The sequence below is a fragment of the Acanthaster planci genome, linkage group LG02 (assembly GCF_054643075.1).
Source record: "Acanthaster planci isolate LZ-2023a linkage group LG02, COTS_SCS, whole genome shotgun sequence".
In the NCBI taxonomy this organism is placed as follows: domain Eukaryota; kingdom Metazoa; phylum Echinodermata; class Asteroidea; order Valvatida; family Acanthasteridae; genus Acanthaster; species Acanthaster planci.
In genome coordinates this window covers 9,465,888-9,491,771 of record NC_141778.1, presented here as the reverse complement: position 1 = coordinate 9,491,771, position 25,884 = coordinate 9,465,888, and the positions used below count along the sequence as shown (strand labels likewise).

The following is a 25,884-nucleotide window of genomic DNA, read 5'->3' as shown; positions in this document are numbered from 1 at the left end:
ACACACAGCGACATACCCCTGCAGCAGGACTCTTACCATCTCCCTCCAACTCACATGACATTAACCCACAAAGACACACAGCAACATACCCCAGCAGAAAGACTCTTACCATCTCCCTCCAATTCATATGACATAAACCCACAAAGACACAAAGCAACATACCCCTGCAGCAGGACTCTTACCATCTCCCTCCAACTCATATGACATAAACCCATAAAGACACACAGCGACATACCCCTGCAGCAGGACTCTTACCATCTCCCTCCAACTCATGTGACACAAACCAACAAAGACACAAAGCAACATACCCCTGCAGCAGGACTCTTACCATCTCCCTCCAACTCATATGACATAAACCCATAAACCCACAGCGACATACCCCTGCAGCAGGACTCTTACCATCTCCCTCCAACTCATGTGACACAAACCAACAAAGACACAAAGCAACATACCCCAGCAGCAGGACTCTTAGCATCTCGTTTCCACTCATACGACACGATGCCTTTATCGTCCTTTGACCGTGATCCGTTCAACTCCACCCCACTGTTTGGCAGATGGATGGTAATATTTGGTCCAGCACGGGCAACGGGGGGCTTGTTCACTTCTGGAAGACAAAAAAAAGCCAAGGACTGATAGCACATACAGTACAAGTCATACTTTTAACAGCAAAGGTTAAAATTAGTCCTTTAACAAATTCGTGTAATGAACGTTTTTCCTCCAGTAACAGGATTGTTCTCCAAACCCTGCCAGTTTAACAGAAATCATCCAATTGCAAGTCGAGTCACAAGCTACATGTATGCAAATGAACACTAACCCTCCTATGCTGAAGTCACTCTTTGGGTCATTTGGTAAACACCTCAAAGAAGAACAGCTGTGTCGTGTTGTGCACTGCACTAACTGTCCCTCACAGGAATATCAGATTGCACTTTTGTGCTACCCAACAACTGTGCTTCACTGTTTCATGTGCATAATTGTGCAGTAAACCAAATGCAGTGAAGAGGACTGCACAAAAGACCTTGGGTCATTTTGTGCTGGCAACCTACTGTGTACAACTGAACCTGTGCATGTTTGAGTTCCATATAGAAACTACATGCTCACCAGTGACTGTGGGCATTTGTGCACATTTGTGCTGTAAAACCATAGGAGGGTTAAGAGAAACATTTCCTTATAATTACTTCCCTGTTACCTGTGACATGTTCTCATGCAAGGACTTATGGCCATACTTGTGAAAGGACAGGTGATGGACTCAACTACAAAATAAACCTGTGCATACCTTTCTTGACGACCACATCTACTGTATCACTGTTGGTGGCTCCCTGTCTGTCCCCTACAGTCAGTTTAAAGACATAGCGCCCGGCTATCAAACCTGACACCTTGGCCATTGCGTGATCTGCATCTTCAATCTTGGGGTCATTAGGCCCACTGTGGAAAACACAACAAAATACCGAGAACAACAATCCAGTGACCTTTCTGATCAACAAGCAAAGACTTTGAAAACTCTTTGCAAAGGAAACAAAATTATCAACAAATATGAACTTAAATAAATGGCCTAACCTGACTTTTTCCCAGAAGTAGGAGGTGATACCAAGGTCATCTGTGCTGCCTATGCCATCCAGGGTCGTGGAATCGTCTGGAAGTGACAGTTCCTTATCGGGACCTGCATCTGCTCTGGGTGGCAAATTGTTTTCTGCAACAAAAAAATGCCTTCATTTTCTTTCTTTGAAAAAAATTAAAAGTTACAAGGCAACAGATTGGCGACAGACTTTTAAGTTGACGGTTTTTCCACTGATGCTCTGTACAGAATTTAAAACAGGTTCAGTCTCAACGCAGATACTTGACAGTGTACACTTGAAAAGGGCTTTTTGCAGCAAAATTTTCCAAATCAAAACATGTTCAACCTCTACAAATTCACAGCTTGAATTTTGACTTCACTGATATTCTCCTTCATGGTAGCTTCCGCATAGACCATTCACAAGCATGAAGAAGAATTGATGTCTTGATTCATTCCTCAAACTATCAAAGAAAACAAAAGCTAGATTACCTGGTTTAACAATGACCGTTGCCTCGTCAGAATCCTTTCTGTGCTTGGAGTCGGTCACCGTCAGCCTGAAGATGTAGGTACCCTCCTCAAGACTGTTCAGGTGAAGTATAGGAGATGAAGAACCCTGGAAAGAGAATGCACTGCAATCAACTTTGGCTTCTTTGCCTGAAGTAAATCTGGCAAGTTTTAACAAGGATTCTGCTCCTCACACATGACTTTTAAAGTTACTGGTTGTTTTGTCTAAAAGAGTTTGCTGTGGTTATGCTTCCATCCTGGATGTGAATAACCCTCGTGACACTCCGGGGGGGGATACAAAGTCTTCATTAAGCAGGAGCTCCTAGGTGCAAGTCCCACCCTAGAGGTCTTGCAAGCTCTCAATGACCACTAAGCATACAGTTGGGAAACAGTGAAAATCTTTTTAAAAACTTTGGCAACCTTCTTAAAAAAAAAAAACCTGGTTGAAATACACCGTGTATCATCTTTAGACATGAACTTAACAGTCTGCAACTTTTTGGTGCTTTAATTTCTTGAAAGGTATCATAAAACTTGTAAAGATGTCTTCTTCAGTCAGTTCTTAAAACTGGCAATGTTCTTGACTTACAGACATGTCGGCCACTGGTCCACTAATTTTCGACCATTCATAGACCAAACCAGGGTGGTCATCAAAGCTGCTGTTGCCATAGAGAACGGCTGAGTTCACAGGAAGTTTGATGATGACATCTTTGCCTGCTTTGGCAATTGGGGGGTTGTCAATTTCTGTAAGGGATGGAAATTTGTCATTTAGGGATCTGTTTGCTGTGTCAAAGTGTATCCTCAGTAGTGACAAAGAGAGTGGCTGGAATAACATGCTCTCTGTCTCGTTCAAAGGCACACTCCATGAACCATGGCAGCTTTCAAAGTAAAGATTTCAAAATATGCGTCCGCTCTAGAGGAACAGATTGCTCATCCACCAACCTTCTTTAACTGTGACATTGGCTAATGCTGAGTCAGTCACTCCATCTGAATCTGTTACAGTTAATCTGGAATAAGCAAAGAGACAACACTTGGGTCAATCCTCCTCCACCAACAATAACCCATTTGACACCCAGAAACTACGCACTAATTAATGGACGGAACCCAATGCATACCCAGCTGATCCTGTATCACATAGGTTAGATGCAATGTTTGGCTACAGAAGGTACCTGTCTTCTTTGAGACAAATTGGCTGAATGTAGAGTGAATTCTGAGTATCTACGTGAGAAGATACCCAGTTTACACCCAGTCATACAGGGACCTGGACTGGGTGCACAACGTTACCTTCAGAAAGGCGCCCTCTAAGATAGACATATATATTACACATTCAAGGGTAGGCACCTCACATTATCCCAGTCTTACCTGATGACATAGTGGCCAGGTACTAGATCCGTAAGTTGCAATAACTGGTCGTCTCCTATAATCTTAGTTTCTTTGACTGGACCCTCAATCTCTTGCCAGTGGTAAGTCACAATTTTGTCATCATCTGTGCTATCTGCTCAATCAAACCAAGAAACATGAAAACACTTCAAAACACAACCTGTCTGAATCTCAAAGTCAAACAATTTTTCTCAGCAATGCAGTGAAAAGTCTCTACCTTTCATGAAGCTATTTAGCCTCACAACATCTGCTCAAATTTGTTAAAATCCACTTACATGTATATGGCTTATTTTCAGCAACATTTTCAGTTCAGGGGCTAATGTGAAGCACAGGAGTAACCAGCCAAACATTCCATGTAACGTGTGCTGCAAGTGACTGGTTCTCCACCAATATGTTGCTAAGAATGTCCATAACTAAGCAATGTTATTTGCTACATGTTATAGCAGAACATACGTGAGCCGTCCAAGTAGGTTCCTGGGTTGGGAAGAATGATTTCTTGGCTGACCGGATTGATGATGGCTTTTGGTGGCTGGTTGACACGGGGAGGTGCAAGAACTGTGACATTGATTGTCGCCGAGCCATAAGAGCCCTTTCCGTGCACCTCAACTTTGAACTGGTAAACACCAGCTGATAGCTGCAAACAAACAAAAAATCTGCGCTTGATACCCAATTATCAATATGGGCGTTTCACAATAGTGCACCTCCAAGAGTTTGCAACGCGTTGGCCAATCACAATGTGCAAAATTTGTCACCCCAATGCGCGTTTGGAAAGGGTCGACAAAATTCACGCGTCGTGATTGGCCAACGCATTGCAAACTCTTGGTGGCGCACTATTGTGAATCGCCCGTATTGCCAACAGAACATCTGCAATGCCATTTTCAATATGATGGTGAACAATAAAATCCAGTGTGCTAGGATTCAAACCTGTAACTCCTATCAGTACATGAAACATACAGTAACAGAATATACCAGTAATCTTTCAAATATTTGGGCTGAGGTTCCTGACTTTTCTTTTGAAGGGGGGAAGATTGAATGCATCATCAAGCGCTCAGGCTAGAATGGTGTCAGCATCCTTGCCCTAAAACTCTTCTGACACACTAAACATCATGGTTACCAACCGCCTTGTCTGAGCTTTGCACACTTGGGGAGTCAGGTTGGCATAGTGGTTCTTTCTAAACTCTTCTGACACACTAAAGATCATGGTTACCAACCGCCTTGTCTGAGCTTTGCACACTTGGGGAGTCAGGTTGGTGTAGTGGTTCTTTCTAAACTCTTCTGACACACTAAAGATCATGGTTACTAACCGCCTTGTCTGACTGAGCTTTGCACACTTGGGGAGTCAGGTTGGTATAGTGGTTCTTTTTTTGCCTTTCTCCACTGCGGTCCGGGTTCAAATCCCAGCTCCGTCCACATGTGGGTTGGGATTTCAGTCAATATATGAACCTGATTCTGTGGGGTTTACTTCTGGGGTTTCCTTCCACCTATAAAACTGTCACTGCTTCTCATTGTCTCTTTTCTATAGGTTTCTGCAGGCTTATGAGCTACAGTGCCTAGGGCGCTTTTGAGGAATCCTTGGTATCATTATCAGATATGATGATTAACAGCATTGAATAAAAGTTTCTATGTACACACCCAGTTTGATTAAAATGTGTCATTTACACGGTTGAAATAGAGCAGGGTTGCAGAAACTCTTTGTCCCATACAAACCAACACGTACCTCTTCCAATTTCAGGTTCTTGCCTTCTTTGATCATCTTGCCAGCCCCGGAGTCAGGCTCATCCACTACCTGCCAGTCATAGGTGTACTCCTGGCCCTGGGGGGGTTCAGTAGGGATAACGTAGGCGTGCAGGGTGACAGTGTCTTGGTCTGGGAGCTGGAGGGTTTTGTCCTTACCTGCTGACACCGTCAACTTGACAACTGGATAAGGAAGCACAAGACCAGTTTGGAAGAGACTTAAACAAGCTTTGTCAGATGGAACTCAAACTGAGCAAAAACCTCACTTCCAAAAACATGGCCACTACTATCAAACCAGAGGGGAATGGAGAAATATAAACATCCCCTGTAAAAAAAAATTCAAATAGACAGCCTAAAGGCCTACACAAAGTAATAGCACAATATTGCCTCCCCAACCGCAAAAATATGCTCCAATGCATATTCTGCACTGAATTGTACAAAAATAACTTCTTGCCCTCTTGTGATCTCGATGACAATTCTCCCCTTGGCACCCACTCGGTGGTCACTGAATATATTCCTGGCAACACCCCATGCCTGTATAATGGAATTCCTCCTGATCTCTTCCCATTCTTACCAGTTGGTGTGTGCGTTGATGGAGACTGTGTCTTGCTCTCTGGCAGCAAGGTTCTGTCTGTCAGTTGGTCCAGTCCTGTATTGCTCTGTGTACCGGCCCGTTCTGTTGGGGTGTCTGAGAGAGGGGTGGGAGCAATGTTGTCTCCGTCTGAAGGGTTAGACTCCGTGCCATTTTGGGTCTCAGCTGTGTCTCCTGAGAAAAAAAATGTACCAGTAATTGCAGTAGCAAGCTTGCTAAAAAATTAGCTGCACACATACAATGTACATATGTACGTGTACATGTTCAAAACTTTTGGCTTCCTTGAGGATGCTTTTTATTTTAAATTTTTTTTTCGTGATAAGGCCTTTCAAACTGTGTTCAGAAGAGTATCTACATGTACATGTATTTTAAAAAGATACCTCAAAACCAGATACAGTACAGCGTACGGTACTTTAGGCAAAGCCAAGAATCAGTTTTTCCAAAAATGTCATTAAGCAACACTGACAGCTGCATGACATTTGCCTTATTTTAATGATAATTTGTAACTAAAAATCAATCATATTAGAATATGCACGTAAATGGTTACTCAGAGTAAGACACAGGTTTATTTAAGGTGTCTGCGAATACATGTACAAATACATGTCCCTGAAAAATTGTGGGATGTAACATGACAGAATGGAACATCCAAATGTACACATACATTAAAGTGGGCAAGAAAAGGCCTTGTGAACTGGGAGGCTACAATGACTTAACTCATATGTGGGGTCTTTTACTAACAAACTTTGCACCTACAAAACTGTACATGTAACAAGAACAAACAGACAATAACAATCTCTGTGCAACCAACATAAAATACCTTGGTGCGTTAACCCTTTTCCTTCACTCTTCTTGTGTGGCCTTTCCTCCCTATCACCAAACTCCGACCCCCCCACACCAGCTCCATTAGCTCCACCCCCATCACTCCCCCCCTCCTTATCTGTGTCATTCCTCACCTGAGGGGTAGGCAGGAGTACCAAAGTAGGGACATGTGTTTCTTTTGGGGTATCCCCATCCTCAGGGGGTGTTGCTAAGGGTGTTTCAGGAAGTGTCACAGGGGGAGTGGCTGGGGGTGTGGTGAGGGGATTTTCGGAGTCAGCAATGGATGATGGTTTACTGGGCATAGTGACTGGTTTTGGTGACTCCCTAACCTCCCCTAATAGGAAGGAGAAACGAAATGAAACCTGATTGGTTGAGAGTTTCCTACTGTTGAGAAAGTGAATAAAAGCACGACATCAAAGTACCGGTACCAAACAAAGACATCAATGTAAAACATTTCCAACAAAGTCAAAACACAGACAGCTCCAACATTTAAAAGTGAGAAAAAACACATCATGCATCATGCACTGCATCTAGCTGCTCATGCACACATCCACTTCTCATGCATTACAGTGTTTGTGTCTCATGCATAATTCACATAATTTCAACTTCAAAGGCCATGCATGCCAACCAACAGGGAAGTATCAAAGGATGGAAAAGCTACGTGTAAACCCTAAACCTTCCACCCCAACCCCGAGCTTCCCTGCCCCCAAAAAAGAAAACTGAATTTTTCAGGATTGGTCCCTGGTTACAAAATCAATGTTGGTCTCTCTATCATCCATATACATATACCGGTATGTATGTAACATTTCACCAACTGTCATTTTCCCAACCTCTGATAATGTAAAACTTAACCTTGCTTAATTTGTCTAACTTTTCTAAAATTGTAAGCTGTGGTGCCACACTGCTGGATCAGAGAACTTCACACATACAATGTACATAAACATATACATGTAGATGTACCGGTACGGACATGTACAGGCACATGTAATGTGAGTTTCAGGCACTACAAATGCACTTGTATTGTTACAAACTTCCATTAGAAATCACATATTCTGTCAAAGTACAATGTATGTATTTGGGTACACGCATCAAGCACTGACAAACAACATGCACAACTTCATATACATGTACATTCCGGTATATAACATGTACACTGAGAGATGCCACAAATGTAATGGAGCAGTTCTAAGACTGCAAAATACAGTACTGTGTATTTCTTGTTTTTATTCCATGTATTCTGTCACCAAGCGTGAGAAACCATCTGTCCACAAATTTCCAGTCACTTTGCTAAAATGGGACAGTCAGCAGATGGTGATGCTAAAAATGACCAGGAAAACAAATCTGGGTGAAGCTAAAACCTACAAATGTACTAGCACATGTGTACGAGTGTGCTTTATAAATGTCCTAGATGATGCCATGTGCTGTGCTTCGTAAGTCTTACTGTAAAATTTGTATGCTAAAAACATTGAGCGATAAATGACTAAATGGTATATGTATGTGATCAAAAGAGCTTGGCTATGCTGTGATGGGAAACAACACATGGCTTGTTGTGGTGGGTCACATGATGTCATAAATGATTACCAATTTCACTGAGATGCTAAGATGATAAATTTGACACACTAAGCAGAAATATGCAGGGAACCAGCAACAGGCAATGCACGTACACTGCATGGCATTTAGGTTGGTAAACTGATTTCAGGAGACAATTTTTTATCTCTGCCATGTCTGTATTAAGCATCTTTCTGTGCTTACAAGAAATTTATCACAAGAGTCCAAATCAGACAGTAAAGACAGATGAAGCCAAATGCCTTAGTCACTACCTGAGTTCTTTGACTGGACAATGAATATCCCATGTCCGCCCACCCAGCCACCCCACAATTAAAAGAGAAAAATAGGGGGAAAATAGTATCGCAACACTCCAACTTGCTCAGCTCATTTTGGTTTTCAAAATGAAACAGTTCCAGTCGCAGATGAGAAGATAAGGGGAAACTAACACATCACACAATACACACACGTTGCAGGATAGTCATGATCTGATAACATATGGCTCTGTACTATTGTATACCACACTCATACGCCATACTGCAGAGACACTCACCACACATGCACACAATAGAATCAAAGGTGACATATGGGCTGAATCATCAACAATGGATTGAAAGCCTTTATGATCATGGGTTCACTTGAACTCAGCCCCACTGTTACCTTTGACATCAAAGCAAATCATGAAAAGTGTCCTTAATAAATGATGTAGTTTGGATAGAGATGTGCACTGTGCAAGCACCATAACTTTTACGCCATTTTGGTTATTTTTTATAAACAGCACTTTGAACATTTTGTACAAGTAAACTACAGTATCACGCAGTGCAATCATGTACAAACCTCCAAATAATGCGCACTTAGTGAGGTGAAAATCCGCAACTGATCATATCAAAATGTTGAATTTTGAGAACCTTAAATGTACAGCCAGAAAAGTTGTGAAATTTCTTTTCTTTCATTTCTACTTTTTTTGATAAAACACTTTGTTGATGAAGAGAACAGCTTGAGAAAATGAAATACTTTAAAGGGGGACACTGGACATGTGAACGGTGTGTCACAGATTTTCTTTGGGATTTGCTCTGTTCTGTTCTCCAACCAAACACATGGCTTACAACATCCTGGCTTTTTTTCTTTCTTTTCTCTGAAGTTGCTGAAAATATTTGGACACTTCTAATCATTGGCTTTGCAGAACAGAATGGCAAAAACTCAAACAAGCAGGCAAAGGTGAAAACTTCTCCTGCAAGAAAGCAACATAGCAAAAAGGAAACTTTTAGCATGGTCTAAAATTCCGGAGATTATGAAAGTGCATGTGGTAGGATGCCCCACTTGTTTTAGAGTTTTTGCCAACTGGAGTAAACTGCAACTAACAAACACAACCTTCTGGGGTCTCTCTGATACACATGCCCAGCTCTTTGGACTCGTGGAACCCGTCTAAGCACTTGCATATCCCGGCACCGAAGTGTTGCAAACCAAAGCAGTACTCGTACTCTTCACATTCCTCCTCTGATTTACAAAAGCGGAACTTGTCATCTTCCTCACTGGTTCCGCTTTCGGACACATCGTCGAGAAAGCCTTCCGATTTATCCGCATACGGATTATGGGAATCGTAGGTTTTGGCGTACTCAGGTTTTTTGAGACTATCACTACCAGTCAGGGAGTTCCAGGGTTCTACTGGTAGGGAGGAGAAAAGGGGAGGGGAAAGAGGGGTGGGGGTGGTACGCATGCAAAAAACCAAACAAACAAAAACAGAAAGATGTGGTTATGCCCGTGGACCATGGCAATGACCGCTGTGGTTGCTGTGAGTGAAGCAAAGCTGCTCAAACCCAGTAGTTAGCAAACAGCAAATACTTAAAAATCATGCAACATTTGGAGGTTTCGATTTGAGGAAATGAAATGTGTTGATGGAGCACCTGTTAGCATCTCTTTCTCTGTTTTAATTTTTTGATTTGGAACCATTCACAAAAATACCAGTGCTTCGTTGGTCAAGGAAGTTTTTATCCTCCACACTTTCTCCTGTTTTTCAATGGTTCAATGTGATAAGAAAATCAACCTGATCCTCTGGACTACACGTATGCTGTTTGTAGGGGTACATGCAAAGGAACATGTATACATGTACATGTTTAACAAATCATACCATCAAGTTGGATTTCTCATTTCAATTCCTCAATTCTATCACCAACTCCAACATGTACTTAATCAAAGGCCAAGATCAAATGAAGACTACACCGTACGACTACAAGTCAACCACTGGTTGATTTTCCATACAAAAGGTATCCCAGGTACATGTACCGGTACCAGGCAACATCGATCAGTGACATTAGTTTAGTTTGAAACTAATAATTCAAACTTGCTCAAAAGTGCCAAATAAAAATTGTATTCACTGGAAGCACAAAAGTACCGGTACATGTCAATGTACATGTACTCATGTACTGTGGTCATTATCCTGTCATGCCTGGGTATGCACTGAAACTTACACTGTCCATGGCAACCTGTAGGTGTACTGTATGTGAACTGTGTGCATACAGCGACTCAGCAAGTATGCACATGTACAAACATTGTATTCTGTTCATGAACATGATAAGGTTTATAAGTGTGGAAAGGAAAAGTGGATAAATAAAACATGTACATGTACATGTATGTTTGTACATGTATGTGTACGATGAATGAGTCATGCACAGTACGTCAAGTGACATTCTACAGTATGAACACTGTGGCATGCACAAATCAAGCCAGCTCTTCACTTACGCTTCAGCCTCTGAAAGACCGCTTGTTTCTTTGGAAGAAAACTGAACACGTTGCTGCTGTGAACTGCACAGGTACATGTACATGTATCAGTGAAGAAAATATCAAATGTTATAGACATCAGAGTACTAGCTGGTTGTCGGTACAACTCCTCTAAAAAATAGATTTTCTAAACCTTTGAAGCATAACGCTGGTGTAATTGTGCATGTGTAGATGTACATGATTGTTTTTTCGAGGTCTTACCGTACATGTACATGTGTGTACATACCGAAACAGTTGCATACTAAATACCGTACTAGAATTGTCACTTGATCAGTTGTCTGTCATCTGCTGCTAAGAATAGTTGAAAATGGTGGCTCCTACAGCCAATATGGCATATCAGCTGTGGCCATTTTCTGTTGTTATCTTCAGCTTGACGATTGAACTTTAATTTCCCATGCGTCCAAATCTAGCACCTTGTTTGCTTGGATTTTAAAGCATTCAGGAGTGAATTTCCAACGGAATTTGATTTCCCAATTTAGTAAACCTGACAGCTCTGTGCGTACTGTGTGTACTATTTACTGCAGTGTGGAATTATAAAGATTCTGATTCTCAGTTTACTGCCAAAAAGCTTTGATCAAGATCAAGATAGAGTTATGCTAATGCAACTTATTCTACTGATCCAGCATTCATATTAAATTTTCAAAAATCAATACTCAAGACATTGATTTTAATAATAGCGCAGGCCAGGCCCAATCCAACACCATCAATCATGGAAATTAAAAAAAAGCCAATTTTCACCAGGAAATGGTCGAGAGCAAATTGATTTGTGTACAAATGTGAATTATTCTGCACTTGTCACAGACTCAAGTGCAACATGTACATGTACATGTACTCTACAGTGCCTAAAAATGCACTTGTTGAGGATCTACTGTACATCACAACTTACCAGCTCTTACAGGACTATTTGGCTAGGAATATCTCACAGTTCTACAGCTTTGAATGTACTTGTACAGCAACACAATCAGATGTCACTTGCATACATACAGTTTGCAGTACTGGATATTGGCAACATTGAATCTACATGTACATGTACATGTACGTGTACATCCTTTGCAAATTCAATTTTGCATATAGATACATGTATGTTTGCCTGAAAAAGTATGCATTCAAAAAGAGGACAATTTTTTGTGCCAATTGCCTGATCAATCCCACAACAACGGCAATTTGATATTCTTTTAATTGTACTGGTATGTGTGATATTTATACAGTGTTAGTGCCATCTACTGACAATTCATGTACACTACCAGTAATTCATGAGTGAAGACCTAAGGAAGTCGGTCATACATCATTCGGACCATCCACTTTGCATGGGGATAAAATGTCATTCCATGAGCAATGATATGTGCACGGGTTGGCCTCAGAACAAGTCTTGAAGTGCATGTACTTCTTCAGTGATCATCACGTGCCATTTCAATGATAATGTCTACTTGATAAATGTACATGTACACTTACATGTAGGCCTATAATGTATGTCATTATATTATGTATGCTCAACAAGGAAAAGTACAGGGGATCCGTGTGTTTATACAACAAACTCCATTTCTGCTTATGCTTCCAAAATGACCTACTGGGAAATATTTGCTTACGACTAGAAGTCACTCGAATACAGGAAAAATGGTGCAGTTCAAAATATACTGTATCATCCCGACAGATGCAATCCACATTGTGCCTGTTAGCCCTGTCAAGTTTCATTAATCTCATTCCAAACAAGAATGCATCTGGGAAGATGGACCAGTTGCAACATATGGCAAACTGGTAAGATTATCCATGAAACTCTCTGGAAACCTCATATCAACAGGGCAGTATGCATATCCTGTCCTTGAACTGAGCTTCCTCAAAGTAAAACTGAGAAATTCCTCCATATTTCTTTTTTTTTTCACAACAAATAAGACCAAGAAAAGTTTTGCACGACAAAAGTATGCACGAAAAGAGATGATCTCAAGCTAAAGTATTCAAACTGATGGCCTTTCCCGGACATCATTTGACTGTCATATCATTTTTGAACTTAAAACCACACCGACTTTTTGGGGGGCAAGACTCTGAAAAGAAATTTAATTGATACATTGTAACACAAACAGTCCATTGAGTTCTGCTGACTCACCTCTTTGTTCGTACTCGCAACGATTCGTCTTGTAGCTTCGTGTCCTTCCATCGTTACACTGACACTCACCAAGACGCTTGTCGCAGTGTTCCCCAATGGGACAGGTGTCCCACTTGTCATGGGGGCTACAAACAACACCTGAAACTGTTATCAAAAAAACGAGAACCCTACTGTAGTAGTGGTAAATTAATATTTCAGGCAAAAATAGCAGTACAGGTGGGGCAGGGGTGAGACTGGATGAAAGTGAATATCCACAAAATCATCCCCAGAGGTTTTGAGGGTCCACAGCAGAGTAGAGTCTATGGCATACAGTTGTGTTTTCCTGAAAGGACTCCTTAAAATACCCATGTCTTGTATTCTTTAGCATGTCTAGTGCATAAAAACACCTTAATGGTAAACTCCAGATTTTCCAGATTTTAAAAGAAATCAGGAAATTGTTTGAAAAATCCTGAAACTAGAAAATCCTGAAATCTGGAAAATACTGGCAAATCTCACCCCTGATATGAGTGCATCATGTACATGTACATGTGTGTACTGTACAGTACATGTATGTGTAGCATCCATTCAAACCAATACTGTTCACTGGCTATTTTTATTTGAGTTTCCAGATGACTTTTCGACTTTTGAGTAACTGATACATGAGAAAGACTGTGAAGGTTTCTGAGGGAATTTGAGGAAAGGTACAGTACATCTATAGTACGAAGAGCACATGTGTACCAGCCACTATTCCACATGGAATTTTCATGGAATTATACGTTTGGATTTTTTATGGCTTAAATGTACATGTACATGCATGAAATGCAGCTTGATGAACTTTCCACCTCCTCCGTTGCAGCAACAGGGAGAGATTTCAACACTTTGGATTTTATACTAATTATGAAGATTCATGGCTATTCATGAGCCCAACCATGGTGACATGAATACCAGAATACAGTACATGTATCTCCCTATCTCCATGGTGTTCCATAGCTCTGTACAGGCACCAAGATACCGGCTATGTAATTTATGATTTAATTTACATGTACATGTACAGCTTTTCCACACTATCGTATAAAAACAAAATACATACACGTACATGCATAAATACACGATTTCAAACCATCTGGTTCACAGGCTGAGTCACATCAACAGGAAACCATTTCAGAGTGCTTTTATTACAAAAACCAATATCAAGCATGCACCGTGGCACTGCCTGTACACTTTTCAAAATGTGCACATACTGTAACGTACATGTAAAGTACATGTACCTTTTCTCAAGCTTTTACTAATGTCCCACGTCATAAAAGTACATGCAGATTGTATCACTGCTGTAAACCTTCAGCAAAAAAATGCAAATAAAATCTGGTAGACTCAGTTCTTTAAATTCTCATGAACATACAGGTACCGGTAACAATTTGAATTTTGATTCATTTGATTCAATTTAATGCACAAAAAGCTTATTTAACAAATGAAGACAGTTGCATTGTACATTGCCTCCTTGAATGCACCAGCTACACAAAAACAACAATGGCACACAATCAGCATTGGTCCTCATTTTAATAAAAAAGCAGAACATCCCTCTCCCTCCCTCCCCTCGTCCCTCTCCCTCCCTCCCCCACCCTCGTCCCTCTGCCTCCCTCCCCCACCCTCGTCCCTCTCCCTCCCTCCCCCACCCTCGTCCCTCTCCCTCCCTCCCCCACCCTCGTCCCTCTCCCTCCCCCACCCTCGTCCCTCTCCCTCCCCCCACCCTCGTCCCTCTCCCTCCCCCACCCTCGTCCCTCTCCCTCCCCCACCCTCGTCCCTCTCCCTCCCCCCCCACCCTCGTCCCTCTCCCTCCCCCACCCTCGTCCCTCTCCCTCCCTCCCCCACCCTCGTCCCTCTCCCTCCCTCCCCCACCCTCGTCCCTCTCCCTCCCTCCCCCACCCTCGTCCCTCTCCCTCCCTCCCCCACCCTCGTCCCTCTCCTTCCCCCCCTACCCTCGTGTCACTAATATGCAGCATCCTTTTCCCTAAACTAGAATCACATCATAAACTTATCAGTTCTGGTGATTTCTGTTGACACAGTAATTTCATACTCACTAACAATGCACCTGCCCCACAAATTATTGATTACAATTCTGTATTAACTGTCTGCAATTAATTAGTCTGAAGAACAGGTGCAGGAAATTACACGTATGCGTGTACGTACATGTACATTTTGGTAGCATATGCACAGTAGGTACAGGTACATGTACATTTATTCAACATGTGCTGCAGTTGAATCAGACATTAAAGTCAAACACTACAAACTTCACCGTAAGTGGTTTCTAAGATAGTAAGAGTAAACTAATTTATCCAACATCTGAGGACCAAAAACATTATGAGGGCACTCAAAACCTTGTGAGGACTATAACATTTTAAGGACACTTTAAAGTCTTCACTGGGGCTACAATGTACACATGTGTACTTGCGTTAATACCAAACATTCTCACCTGGAGTGCGAGGTGGGGTTGGCCTCTCCATGACGTATACGATACTAGATGCACTCATGCTTGCTAGCGGTATGCAGTCGCTCTCTGTATAACACTGGCCGTGGAAACAGTCCTCGTCCATGATCCAGGCCAAATCACAAACTTCTTCCAGGCAGCAGGTTTCAGCACAATCCGAGGCCAGCGTTCCATGCTGTAGCTTGAGCTGTTTTTCAGAAACTGAAGGAAAATATCCCACAAAGGGTTCTCCTGTTGAACAGGTGGCATCAGCAAGGCCTACATAAAAACAGAATAAAAAAAATATATGCATGTAGGACGGGACTTAAATTCCTCAGGTACTGGTTAATTTTTCAGATGTGATCAACTCCATATAACCAGCTCTTATGGGCCATCGAAGCTTTGTAAATTAAATAGACATTGCTGCTACCCAAAACAAAACTGTACATGTGATCAATTTAAACATTTGGATTTGGCTAAAACATTTTGAGAAATATGTAATAGATTCAATATTACCGGAACATGAACACGTACATTTACATGTATAATTCAATGCAGTTACCATTTATAAAGATTTAGCAAAGAGAAAATTCCTATCATTTTTTAAAAAATAGCACACTGATCAACTTTAGTTAATTAAAAATATCCAATAATTTTACCAAGCCGAATTGCCAGGGTTCCCACACCAGGAGGACATTTAAATTTCATGACTTTTCCATGACCAAGTTTTGAAAATCAATGACCCAATAACACAATTTCTTAGACTATTCAGACTTTTAAAGTTGCGAAGAAAATCATGCATTTTATGCGCTAATGAAAACATTTCTAATAATACGCATCACACACAGTGTTTGAGAAATTCCATGACTTTGGGTTTTTTTTACAAAATTCCATGACCTTTCCAGGCCTGAAAAACGAAAACACAATTTTCATGACTTTTCCAGGCCGCTGGAACCCTGAATTGCATAAATCAATGGCAATTCCCACATGTTTAAACTTTCAGATAATACCAGGGTGATGCAGCATACATACATGTACACAATGTACATGAAAGTATGTAAATGTACATGTACCTGCTGGTACAATACTCACATACGGTGCAAGGTACATGTACACAAGTGTATCAGTACATCATACAGTACATGTATGTACATGTATACATTAGGTACGGTAACAATACATGTACTATAACATGCAAAGAGCTGGTATTTTCGACCATCTCACAGCTTGGAGGGGGGAGCAGATTCCAGAACTCGACCATCACATGCTCGATTGTTTGGAAACTTATGTAGCATGCATATAAGGACACTCAACAAAGGTATCAATTCAATGAGAATGTTTCAGTGAAATAATGTACCGTTTTGCCATAGGGTTTGAGGTGATGGTCATACAAGCTTCTTGACCTCAAACATGTTGACCTACATGTACATGCACTGAGCATGCAACAGAAAAAGTACGAATTTTCAGCTGTCCTGTCTTCGTAACGAGGCATGTTGTGCGAGAATGGTACAAATGTACCGGTACATGTACATGCATATGTATACATGAACAGCGTATGTACTTGTATATTCGATTTTCACAAAATTGGAGTCAAAATGACTGCATGATGTTATTAAAAATTCTTGTGGCTCAGTGCCTGACAAAAGTGCACTACGACAATATTGGAGAAAATATTGCCCCCCCCCAGCTCTTTTAGGATTAAATTGAGTACCAAGATTGTGCCATGGGGTTTAATACCTTATTACTATACTTTTCAATTCTGAAAGGAGGATTAAGAAAGTTTTCTTTAAAAGATAAATTTACGGCAGTAGGAGCCAGGGTTGGCTTGATTTAAATCACAATTTAAATCAAATGATTATTTTGAAAAATCATTGATTTAAATCAATATATTTAATTTGGGGGGAAAAGGCAAAAATGTTTAAATTTTTGAATTATCTTTTGCTGAATGGAAATGTTTGCAGGTTTTGCGCATTTTAAACAGCAAATCCCCCCTCTTTGAGCCTTCCAGTCCCTACTACCGGTAGTATTAAAAAAGAAGTACGAATGCACGTGTGTTTATACACATAATCTGGTTCGGCAAGATGTTTTTGTTCAATTCAATCCCCTTGTTTTGATTTAAATCAGCGTTTCAGATTCAGTAAGTGAATTTGATGCAAAGGATTTATCGTCATGATTTAATTTTACCAGTACTATATTTGAATTGCCCACTTCATAGTTTGATATACATTGTAAAGCACATGTACTGGTATCAGTGTACAACTACCTTTTATATACAGGTACATGTACAAATGTATTTTATTGAGATTAGAAATGTTAGTCATGATGCAGTGTAACTAAAACCATAAAATACCCCTTAATAATGCCCTTAAATAAAGTGATTTTTAATCAAGCCTAAGTCATACTCTGTGGAGCAGGATCACAAACAAAATGAGACTGCTTTTTGCACATGGAGCAAGGTCCCAGTACCAGCATTTTGTACCTAACACAAAATGGTACATACACAGTAGCATGTACAATAAATGTTGTTCATGACATGTTTCTCACTCATTTGTCATTTGATGCATGCATAAGTACCCTGTTAACGAATGCTTGTGAACTCTAGTTTTGTCAAAACTTAAAGAGTTTGGTTTAAAACCTGGTATGCACTTTATCCTTGGTACATGTACATGTACCGTACCTGTCTCTGACGGAAGTGTTGTTTCTGTGGGCACATGTACAAGCACATATAGGTGTCAGTCAGCATGCATTTCACCATGGCTAAGACATAGTGGTTTGTGAATTATTCAAATTACTTGATTTAAATTTCTTAATTCAAATCCAAATTTGTTTAATTTTGTAACAAAACAAATAAATAAAAGAAAGCTATACACATGCGGCTAATTTGCTTGCTTCTGAATAGACAATTGGGCCAACTTGCTTCCAATTTTTATAAGAAATCAAAAAAATCTGATTTAAATCAACAAATTTTAAAAAAAATTTAAATGAAAAAATCAATAACCATGGTAGGAGCCTTGTAAAGTTAAAACCCTTCGTGTACTGCATGTGGTACACATATTTAAATCCCTAAAACATGTACATACATACATGTTACTGGTACATGTATGTAGACTGGCCACCAAGTAACCAATGTGCAATAAATTCATTGACCGAAAAAAGGACAAAAAGACATAAAAGGTACATCATGTACATGTACTGTACATCATGTGCAAACTACATGACCATAAAAATATGCAATATTGGCACATGTACATGTACATTACATGTACGTATCAAGAAAGAAAGGTTCTCAACTTTGATTTGGACACAAGTGTCAACATTTTCTGTAAATTTCAAAAAGTTGCGTTCACATGGGTCATCACACCTATTTCAATGTACATATACATGTATGTACATGTGCATGTAAGTGTACATGTATGCACATGTACACTATCAGCAACTGTAACACAGGTGTGTGTTTCAGCACACTAGTACATGTACATGTACAGTATTATAATGTACTCTACCAGTATACAGTGAAAGATGTCAACAGCTGTTTTAGCATTAAATTCAATTTATTCATTCAATTTACTGTGCAGTGGATGTTCTCAGAACCTGAACCTGTAGATTTGAACGCACAAGCTTAAAGTGAAGCAGCTATGAATGTTTTCTCACCTGTGCATTCTTCCTCAATGTACATGTATGAAAACTCTTTTACATTCCTATTAGGTTAAATGCATTGAAAATGCACTTTTTTTAAATAAGTAAAATTATCCATGTTTCCTAGAAAACTGAGGACACTCTTGCTGTGATGTCATCTAGGGAAGAGATTCTTGTACATGTACATGTAGTTCAAAGCATCTCTGTTCAAATTCTGAACCAGAATTTACCGGTGCTTACTGAAAACAATTCTTTAAGAGGAATTGATGCTTGTTGCTACATGTACTGGTACATGTACATGTATGTATGCACATGAACAACGATGGATCAGCGCAGAAGAGAAAGCTGAGGCCAGCAAAATCTACAAAAATGCAGGACTTTTTTGTGTACATTGAGACTTCTTTCTGGGATGACATCATAGCTTTACTCATGGTTTGTCATGAATTTGGAAATCTCATTAGCATAAAAACCAAAAAGGCAGCAAAATACTCTTTGGAACAATGAAAGGAAAGTCGAAAATACCGGTACATATGTATGACAATATGGTTTAATTGAGACATAAAGGTGCATTTCAGGGCATGTATCAAAACAAATTAATTGCAGGTTTCTTTTGTTCGAGAAAAACAGACTTGACAGTCACAAGTTCAAAAAGTACATGTGTTAGAGCAAGTACGATTGTGTCGTCTGAAAGAAGACAGAGTTAATTTTTTTGTATATAGAAGAACCTTTGTCATATTGCCTGTTTCATTAATTGATTATTTAATTTACTGTACATAAGTTTTAATGCAAAAGTAATGTACCCTGTTGATTCATTTGATTTCTTGATGTACACGTAACCATGGTAACAGTGGTTTTGTTTGTCGTAAGACTTGTGTGAGAAATAAACGGAGTGAAACAAAAGCGTTACTGTGAAACAGCTCCATTTTTCCTTTGGGAAGCCCTTCCCACAACTCCCAAATTCAGTTCTGCTATTTCAAATTGGTTTTGCTGGACCGGTACCACACCTGTACTATTCTATTTTTGGACATGTACAATATACAAGTACCGGTACACGAGCACCGTATGTTGTACTGTACATACATGTAGATGTACCAGCAAAATTCACTCAAAGGTACATGAACATACGTACATGTACACGCACTGACCAGTAACAATTTGAAATGATGTGGTCTGCCGTACATGTACATACCGTATCTACCTGTACACAGTATGTGGATCAAATTCAATGCCATTTCTGCTTGTACAGTGTAACAACATTTGTATGTTAACAGCTGAAGAAAGATTTTATTGTAGCCTATTTGACTGTATCCTCCACAGTTCATGAACAGTCAAAGGCAAGGTTGTTTCATAAATGTATCAGTCTTATTCATTTTAAATTGCTGGGACAAAAAATATGTTTAAATCATTTTTAAAAATCACATTAACCCTACATACTGGTACGTGTACGTGAACCTGCCCTAGGACTGCTGGTGCTATCCCTCCCTAATCACACAAACTCCAACACCTTGAAATCAAACTCCTACCGGTACTTTACAGCACCCAATCAAAGACTCCAACAGTACTTCCTGCTGCAACAATACCCAATCACACAAACTCCAACAGGTGTTTACCTGTAAGACTTTGTTTGATTGGGTAAAGCAGGTCAATTGCACAGTGCAGTGAATATGGACAGGCAGTACATGTACCTTATCAAACTAACTCACACACCATCATTCTGCATGTATCCATCCCCAACTGCTTGGATCATTGTCGTCAGAAACAAAGAAGATAATCCTTGTTATGGTTATTATTACATATTACATATTTATCATTTCAATGGGAAGCTTTCTATCATTAAATAATCTTTAAAAATACAGTGCTCATTTGAAATTCTTGATGGTAAAAAGTGAGAGGGCCCACAATACCCATTCAGACAAAGTTCAACAGGGTATGTGCAGGCCCACAGTACCCATTCAGACAAAGTTCAACAGGGTATATGCAGGCCCACAATACCCATTCAGACAAAGTTCAACAGGGTATGTGCAGGCCCACAGTACCCATTCAGACAAAGTTCAACAGGGTATGTGCAGGCCCACAGTACCCATTCAGACAAAATTCAACAGGGTATGTGCAGGCCCACAGTACCCATTCAGACAAAGTTCAACAGGGTATGTGCAGGCCCACAGTACCCATTCAGACAAAGTTCAACAGGGTATGTGCAGGCCCACAGCACCCATTCAGTCAAAATTCAACAGGTTATGTGCAGGCCCACAGTACCCATTCAGACAAAATTCAACAGGGTATGTGCAGGCCCACAGTACCCATTCAGACAAAATTCAACAGGGTATGTGCAGGCCCACAGTACCCATTCAGACAAAATTCAACAGGGTATGTGCAGGCCCACAGTATCTATTTAGTCAAAATCCAATACCATGTCGCAAGTTCCCAGTACATGTACATTACACATGTACCTAATTCCACAAAATCAAACAACTTACCGGTACTGAAGTTTAACTAGTTAGGGATTGTTAGGGTGAAAGAAACCTTTTCTCTGAAGTATTTGAAAGGAAGAAATGGCTGAATTTAATATACTGCTGACTTTAGGACTTCAGGACCAAAAGCCCTCCAGACAACTCACACAAAGATCGATTTTAAAAAATAAATTTAAAACAAAAATCTGATTTAAATGTTAAAAAACTTATTTTTTCTATTTTTCTAAACAATCTAGATTTTTACCCTGGTCATAGGGCTTGTATTTTTTTTCTTTATTAAGAACACAACTGACATATTTTCCAAAATCTGTTACCGGTAGTTCTATGTGTGTGTTGGGTAAGCCAAGTACCAGTACAGGGTATCGGTACACATACCTATACCAGTACATGTAGTAGAGCTACATGTAGCTTGCATACTGGTAGGGCCCTGAGTAAAGAAAACCATGCAAATTATAAAAAAAATCAGGCCAAATTTACTCAGGCTTCAGGTGACAGAATTCTTCAAAATTTTCAGGACGAAAAGACAACATGGACAAGGTTAACGATAGCAAAGTTTGAAGTCTCATTTCAATCTGAAGGGTGACTTTGCTCTAACATGTTGCACCCGAGGGTGAAGCCAAGTGATTTCAATGTGAAGAATAAGACTGGCTGGGCAGGAACCTGATATGACTTTTGACAAAATTTGACTGATGCAAACCTGAAGACGTATCTCAACACTGTGAGTCCCAAATTATCAGATCAGCATTGGATCAAGGTCTGTGTACACATGGCTAATAGCTTGATCGGTTCCTTTAGAAGGTCAAGTACATGTACATGTATGCCTGTTGAAGGGTGGTAATCAACACAAAGAACACTGGCTCTTGAATGGATTACTGACCTACACACCTTTTGAAGTATTTGTTTCCAGAAATCATTTTACAAGTAAGTCCTCTAAAATTTACCACTATGCATGTGACCTATAACAGTTAACACATTTGTTGCACTTCAACTCAAGAAGTAGGCTTGAAATCAAGTCGGTAATTGGCTGGGTGTAGTCCACCTTCCTCGCGATGCGTATGGTACGTGGTACGGTTCGGCGAGCAATTTAATAACATGCGGGAACGGTCAGTGCAACCTCGCTCCCCAATATGCGTGTCCAACTGTGCCTAATTAATGACTTGAACAATTTGCAAGCCCTTTTGTGCACAACATATGGGGCTTGCTACCAAAATTAGATGGTGCACTCTGATTGGCTAAGAATCCTGATAATTCGAATATTTATTTCAGGGGCAGTTCAATTGGCCAGTTGAATGCTTATTAACAACAACCACAGTCTCGTTCATTTACATTACCCTAAAAAGATGATCTGCCATAAAAAGATTGATTCTCTTACCAAAAAATGATAGTTAATAGATTTGTTCTTGAATAGTTATTGCCTATACTTTGTCTCTAAGCATCGTATTAAAAGGGATATTAATGCAAGATATGAAAGAAACTGGTACTAATCAATTGCAGACAGTCCTTATGAATAAATGGATGAGTCTGTTCTGTAGCATAAGCTACATGTACTATTGGCACTCTACATGGAAATTTATGAATCACGCAGTTCCGTTGTTGCATACATGAGTATCTATCCAGAATCAGGTTGATCAAGTCATTAGGTGGGCACAGGGGTCATGGGCTGATGTGCGCCAAAACCCGGGGCTGATGTGCGCCAAAACCCGGTACTTAACAGTCCACGAGGCAAGGGCAGAATCGGTGTGGCATGCTGGAAGGATTGCGGGTAACAATGAATGGGCTCCCCACTAATTGTAAAATGACGCAGTGTATGGAGGACAAACACGACCGATTAACCACTTGATTTCAAGTCTACTCAAGGAGCAACCGGCCCCACATAAAGTGGCTAAAATCTACCAGAAGATATACATGAAGTTAAATCCTACAAAAACTTGTGTAGGATTTTCAATGATGGAGGAGGTTTGGGAAACTTTGAGAAAAGTTTACCTGTTTGTAACAGTAACATCATCAGTAGTGTGAAAGGTAGAAACAGCTGAGAATGAATGTTCAGAGCAACTTTGATACTCCTAAGTTGCCATGGGGCTTGGTCTAGTGAACTCGAAATCAGTGACAAGGTCAGCATCACAGAGTTTCTCTCATGATAAGGGTTTTGGCTGAGTTTTGTTCTGGATTGTGTGCAGCAAGGACACAGCCCAGGGTCTTGAGTTGTTTCCACTGGGCCCATCTTCAGCTCCTATGGTTTTGTTCGCTGGTTTGGTTCTCCAATGAGCACAGCAGATCCCTCTCCTGGACGGAATTCTGGATAAATTAACAAACGAAATCAAGTTGTCAATGAAGCAAAAGAAAGAAAAGGTTATTTGTAGACTGGTACCAGTACTGAAGATCACCAATGGTACACATGAGCATTACAAACACGTACATGTACTAGAGAGGTACGTACATATGTGTTTATGTACATGTACCATTATGGTACGGCATGGTCTATATGAAAACAAGCACGTCATTTCAAACAATGGGAGACTTTTAGACGCTGGCTGCAGCAAATATACCCATCCTTTTAACAGTTTTGCGCATGCTCAGAACTATGCGCACATGCACGGAATAACGTGCACGTTCAGCACTGGTAAAAAGGAGTGGTCCAGAGTACTGTTACGCTCTCACAAACTGTTCCCCTTCATGCATGTAGATTATAGAGTACACGCTACTACACAAACCACATACCCCACAGCGAGCGCGCAATGACCATCTACATGTAAATTATACGGATCGTACACAACGCGTTGCATTCCACGCGCGACCCCGTTGCTCTATGCTGCAACATGCCCTTGAACCGCAACTCTGAAGCACACTTCCAACTTAGTCATTTTCCCCCAAATCTTCCTCGGAGTCAATCCTACTTTCAGTCGCACATATAACCCGTACATTCTACCCACACAGACCCCCAACTCATACCGTATGTGTCCCGCCAAACCACACACCGAAAGCCTGTGTCCGGTCACGGCACAGCGAGGTCAATTACCTCCGCTCACCCTCAGTTTTACCCCGTAAGAATTACGTGTAGATTTCCTAGCCATCCAGAGACTATGTGTTGTACACAACCCAATGTACCGAGAAAGGCTCACCCTTTCGTTTCCATCGTTGACCAAGTCCCCGTAGCTCACCCACGAACAGCCTTTCACCCTCCCGCTCCAAAACTTCTCGGACCTTATCGCTCTCCAGAAACTAAGTCAGCGAGGACCAAGTGTGTACAAAATCCCCATAGACTTTTCTTCCATAGACTTTCTACATGTATGAATTATTTATAGCCACCCTAATCCAGTGCTCCCATTGGCTAAGACGCGGTCCCAAAAGTCTATATAAAGCGACCAGCTCCAGTGGTTAGCATCGATCATTCCCGAGCGGGCAGCTTTGGAGAAACAACTCCCTGACCGTTCATGAGAGTATGGCTCCGATATGAACAACCTTTCTATCACCCCCGAATAAATAGCTCAGATTTGGACGAGCACTACTTGAATAATATCCAGCCTTACTAGTAGCAGTTACTCATTGTAAATATGGAGAAGATGTAAATAATTCTTCGGAATAAAACAGTAGTGTGTGTATAAGTCAGTCCAATGACTCTTATTATTTATGATAACGACTCTCTACCCTAAGAGAGACGTTACGGTACGTTTCCTGCCACCAAGCACTTCCGAGTAAGTCTCTCATTTCCCTCATCTTTTGCTTGTCTTCAAATACACACAAGAATGTAATGAATTTTGGACACAGATTGGAAAGTATTTGCACCATTTTTATACATGATGTAAACTCACCACCATTTTGACCGTTTTTATTCTTGACAGGCCTACGCAAGGCAGTGTACAGGTACATATACGTATACATGTAGGCCTATGTAAATCATCTTATAAAGGAACTCTGGGGCAAATCAGTGTATGGGTTGACAACTACAATGACTACCATTCGTCACAGCCCAAAGCAAGCATCCAGTCACAGCGTGTGGCCCGACTCTGCTGAGGGATCATTCATAATCATGATAATCGTGTAGCCTATAGGCCTACATGTACAGTACATGTATGTTGCGCGCTGGCTGTGACAATGTGCGACTATAAATGAAAACAAACGTTAGCGTGTATAGCCACCAGAAAGATTACAATCCTACCTGCTTCACACGGAATCTAAACAGCTTCTGATCCGCATGGCAACTGCTTAATATCTGCAAAATATACAAGGGTGTAAGATCAGGAAAAAATCCTTCCGAGCGTTCACGAAGTGTATCGATACATCCACACAGATACGACGTGTAACAAAATGATCTGCTCGCTAGCTGCGCGATGC

General features: G+C 40.6%; 1 protein-coding gene across 9 annotated transcripts in view; it reads right to left on the bottom strand.

Moving 5' to 3' along the window:
• LOC110987659 (dyslexia-associated protein KIAA0319-like protein) overlaps positions 1-25,884 on the bottom strand; it is a 36,921-nt gene extending 11,037 nt beyond the window's left edge. For 4 of the 9 annotated variants that reach the window (XM_087130447.1, XM_087130455.1, XM_087130454.1 and 1 more), the window contains exons 1-17: positions 25,709-25,884; positions 23,536-23,847; positions 15,452-15,724; positions 13,003-13,146; positions 10,863-10,925; positions 9,495-9,788; positions 6,577-6,912; positions 5,742-5,933; positions 5,151-5,350; positions 3,887-4,067; positions 3,416-3,548; positions 2,996-3,060; positions 2,643-2,797; positions 2,042-2,165; positions 1,555-1,687; positions 1,274-1,422; positions 453-604 (exon numbers count right to left, since the gene is read on the bottom strand). In XM_087130447.1, coding sequence (XP_086986573.1) covers positions 453-604; positions 1,274-1,422; positions 1,555-1,687; positions 2,042-2,165; positions 2,643-2,797; positions 2,996-3,060; positions 3,416-3,548; positions 3,887-4,067; positions 5,151-5,350; positions 5,742-5,933; positions 6,577-6,912; positions 9,495-9,788; positions 10,863-10,925; positions 13,003-13,146; positions 15,452-15,724; positions 23,536-23,773 — 2,832 coding nt within the window. In that variant the 5' untranslated portion in view covers positions 23,774-23,847; positions 25,709-25,884. The remainder of the gene's footprint in view (positions 1-452; positions 605-1,273; positions 1,423-1,554; positions 1,688-2,041; positions 2,166-2,642; positions 2,798-2,995; positions 3,061-3,415; positions 3,549-3,886; positions 4,068-5,150; positions 5,351-5,741; positions 5,934-6,576; positions 6,913-9,494; positions 9,789-10,862; positions 10,926-13,002; positions 13,147-15,451; positions 15,725-23,535; positions 23,848-25,708) is intronic. The other 5 variants (XM_087130449.1, XM_087130463.1, XM_087130469.1 and 2 more) reach the window with 5 other exon arrangements.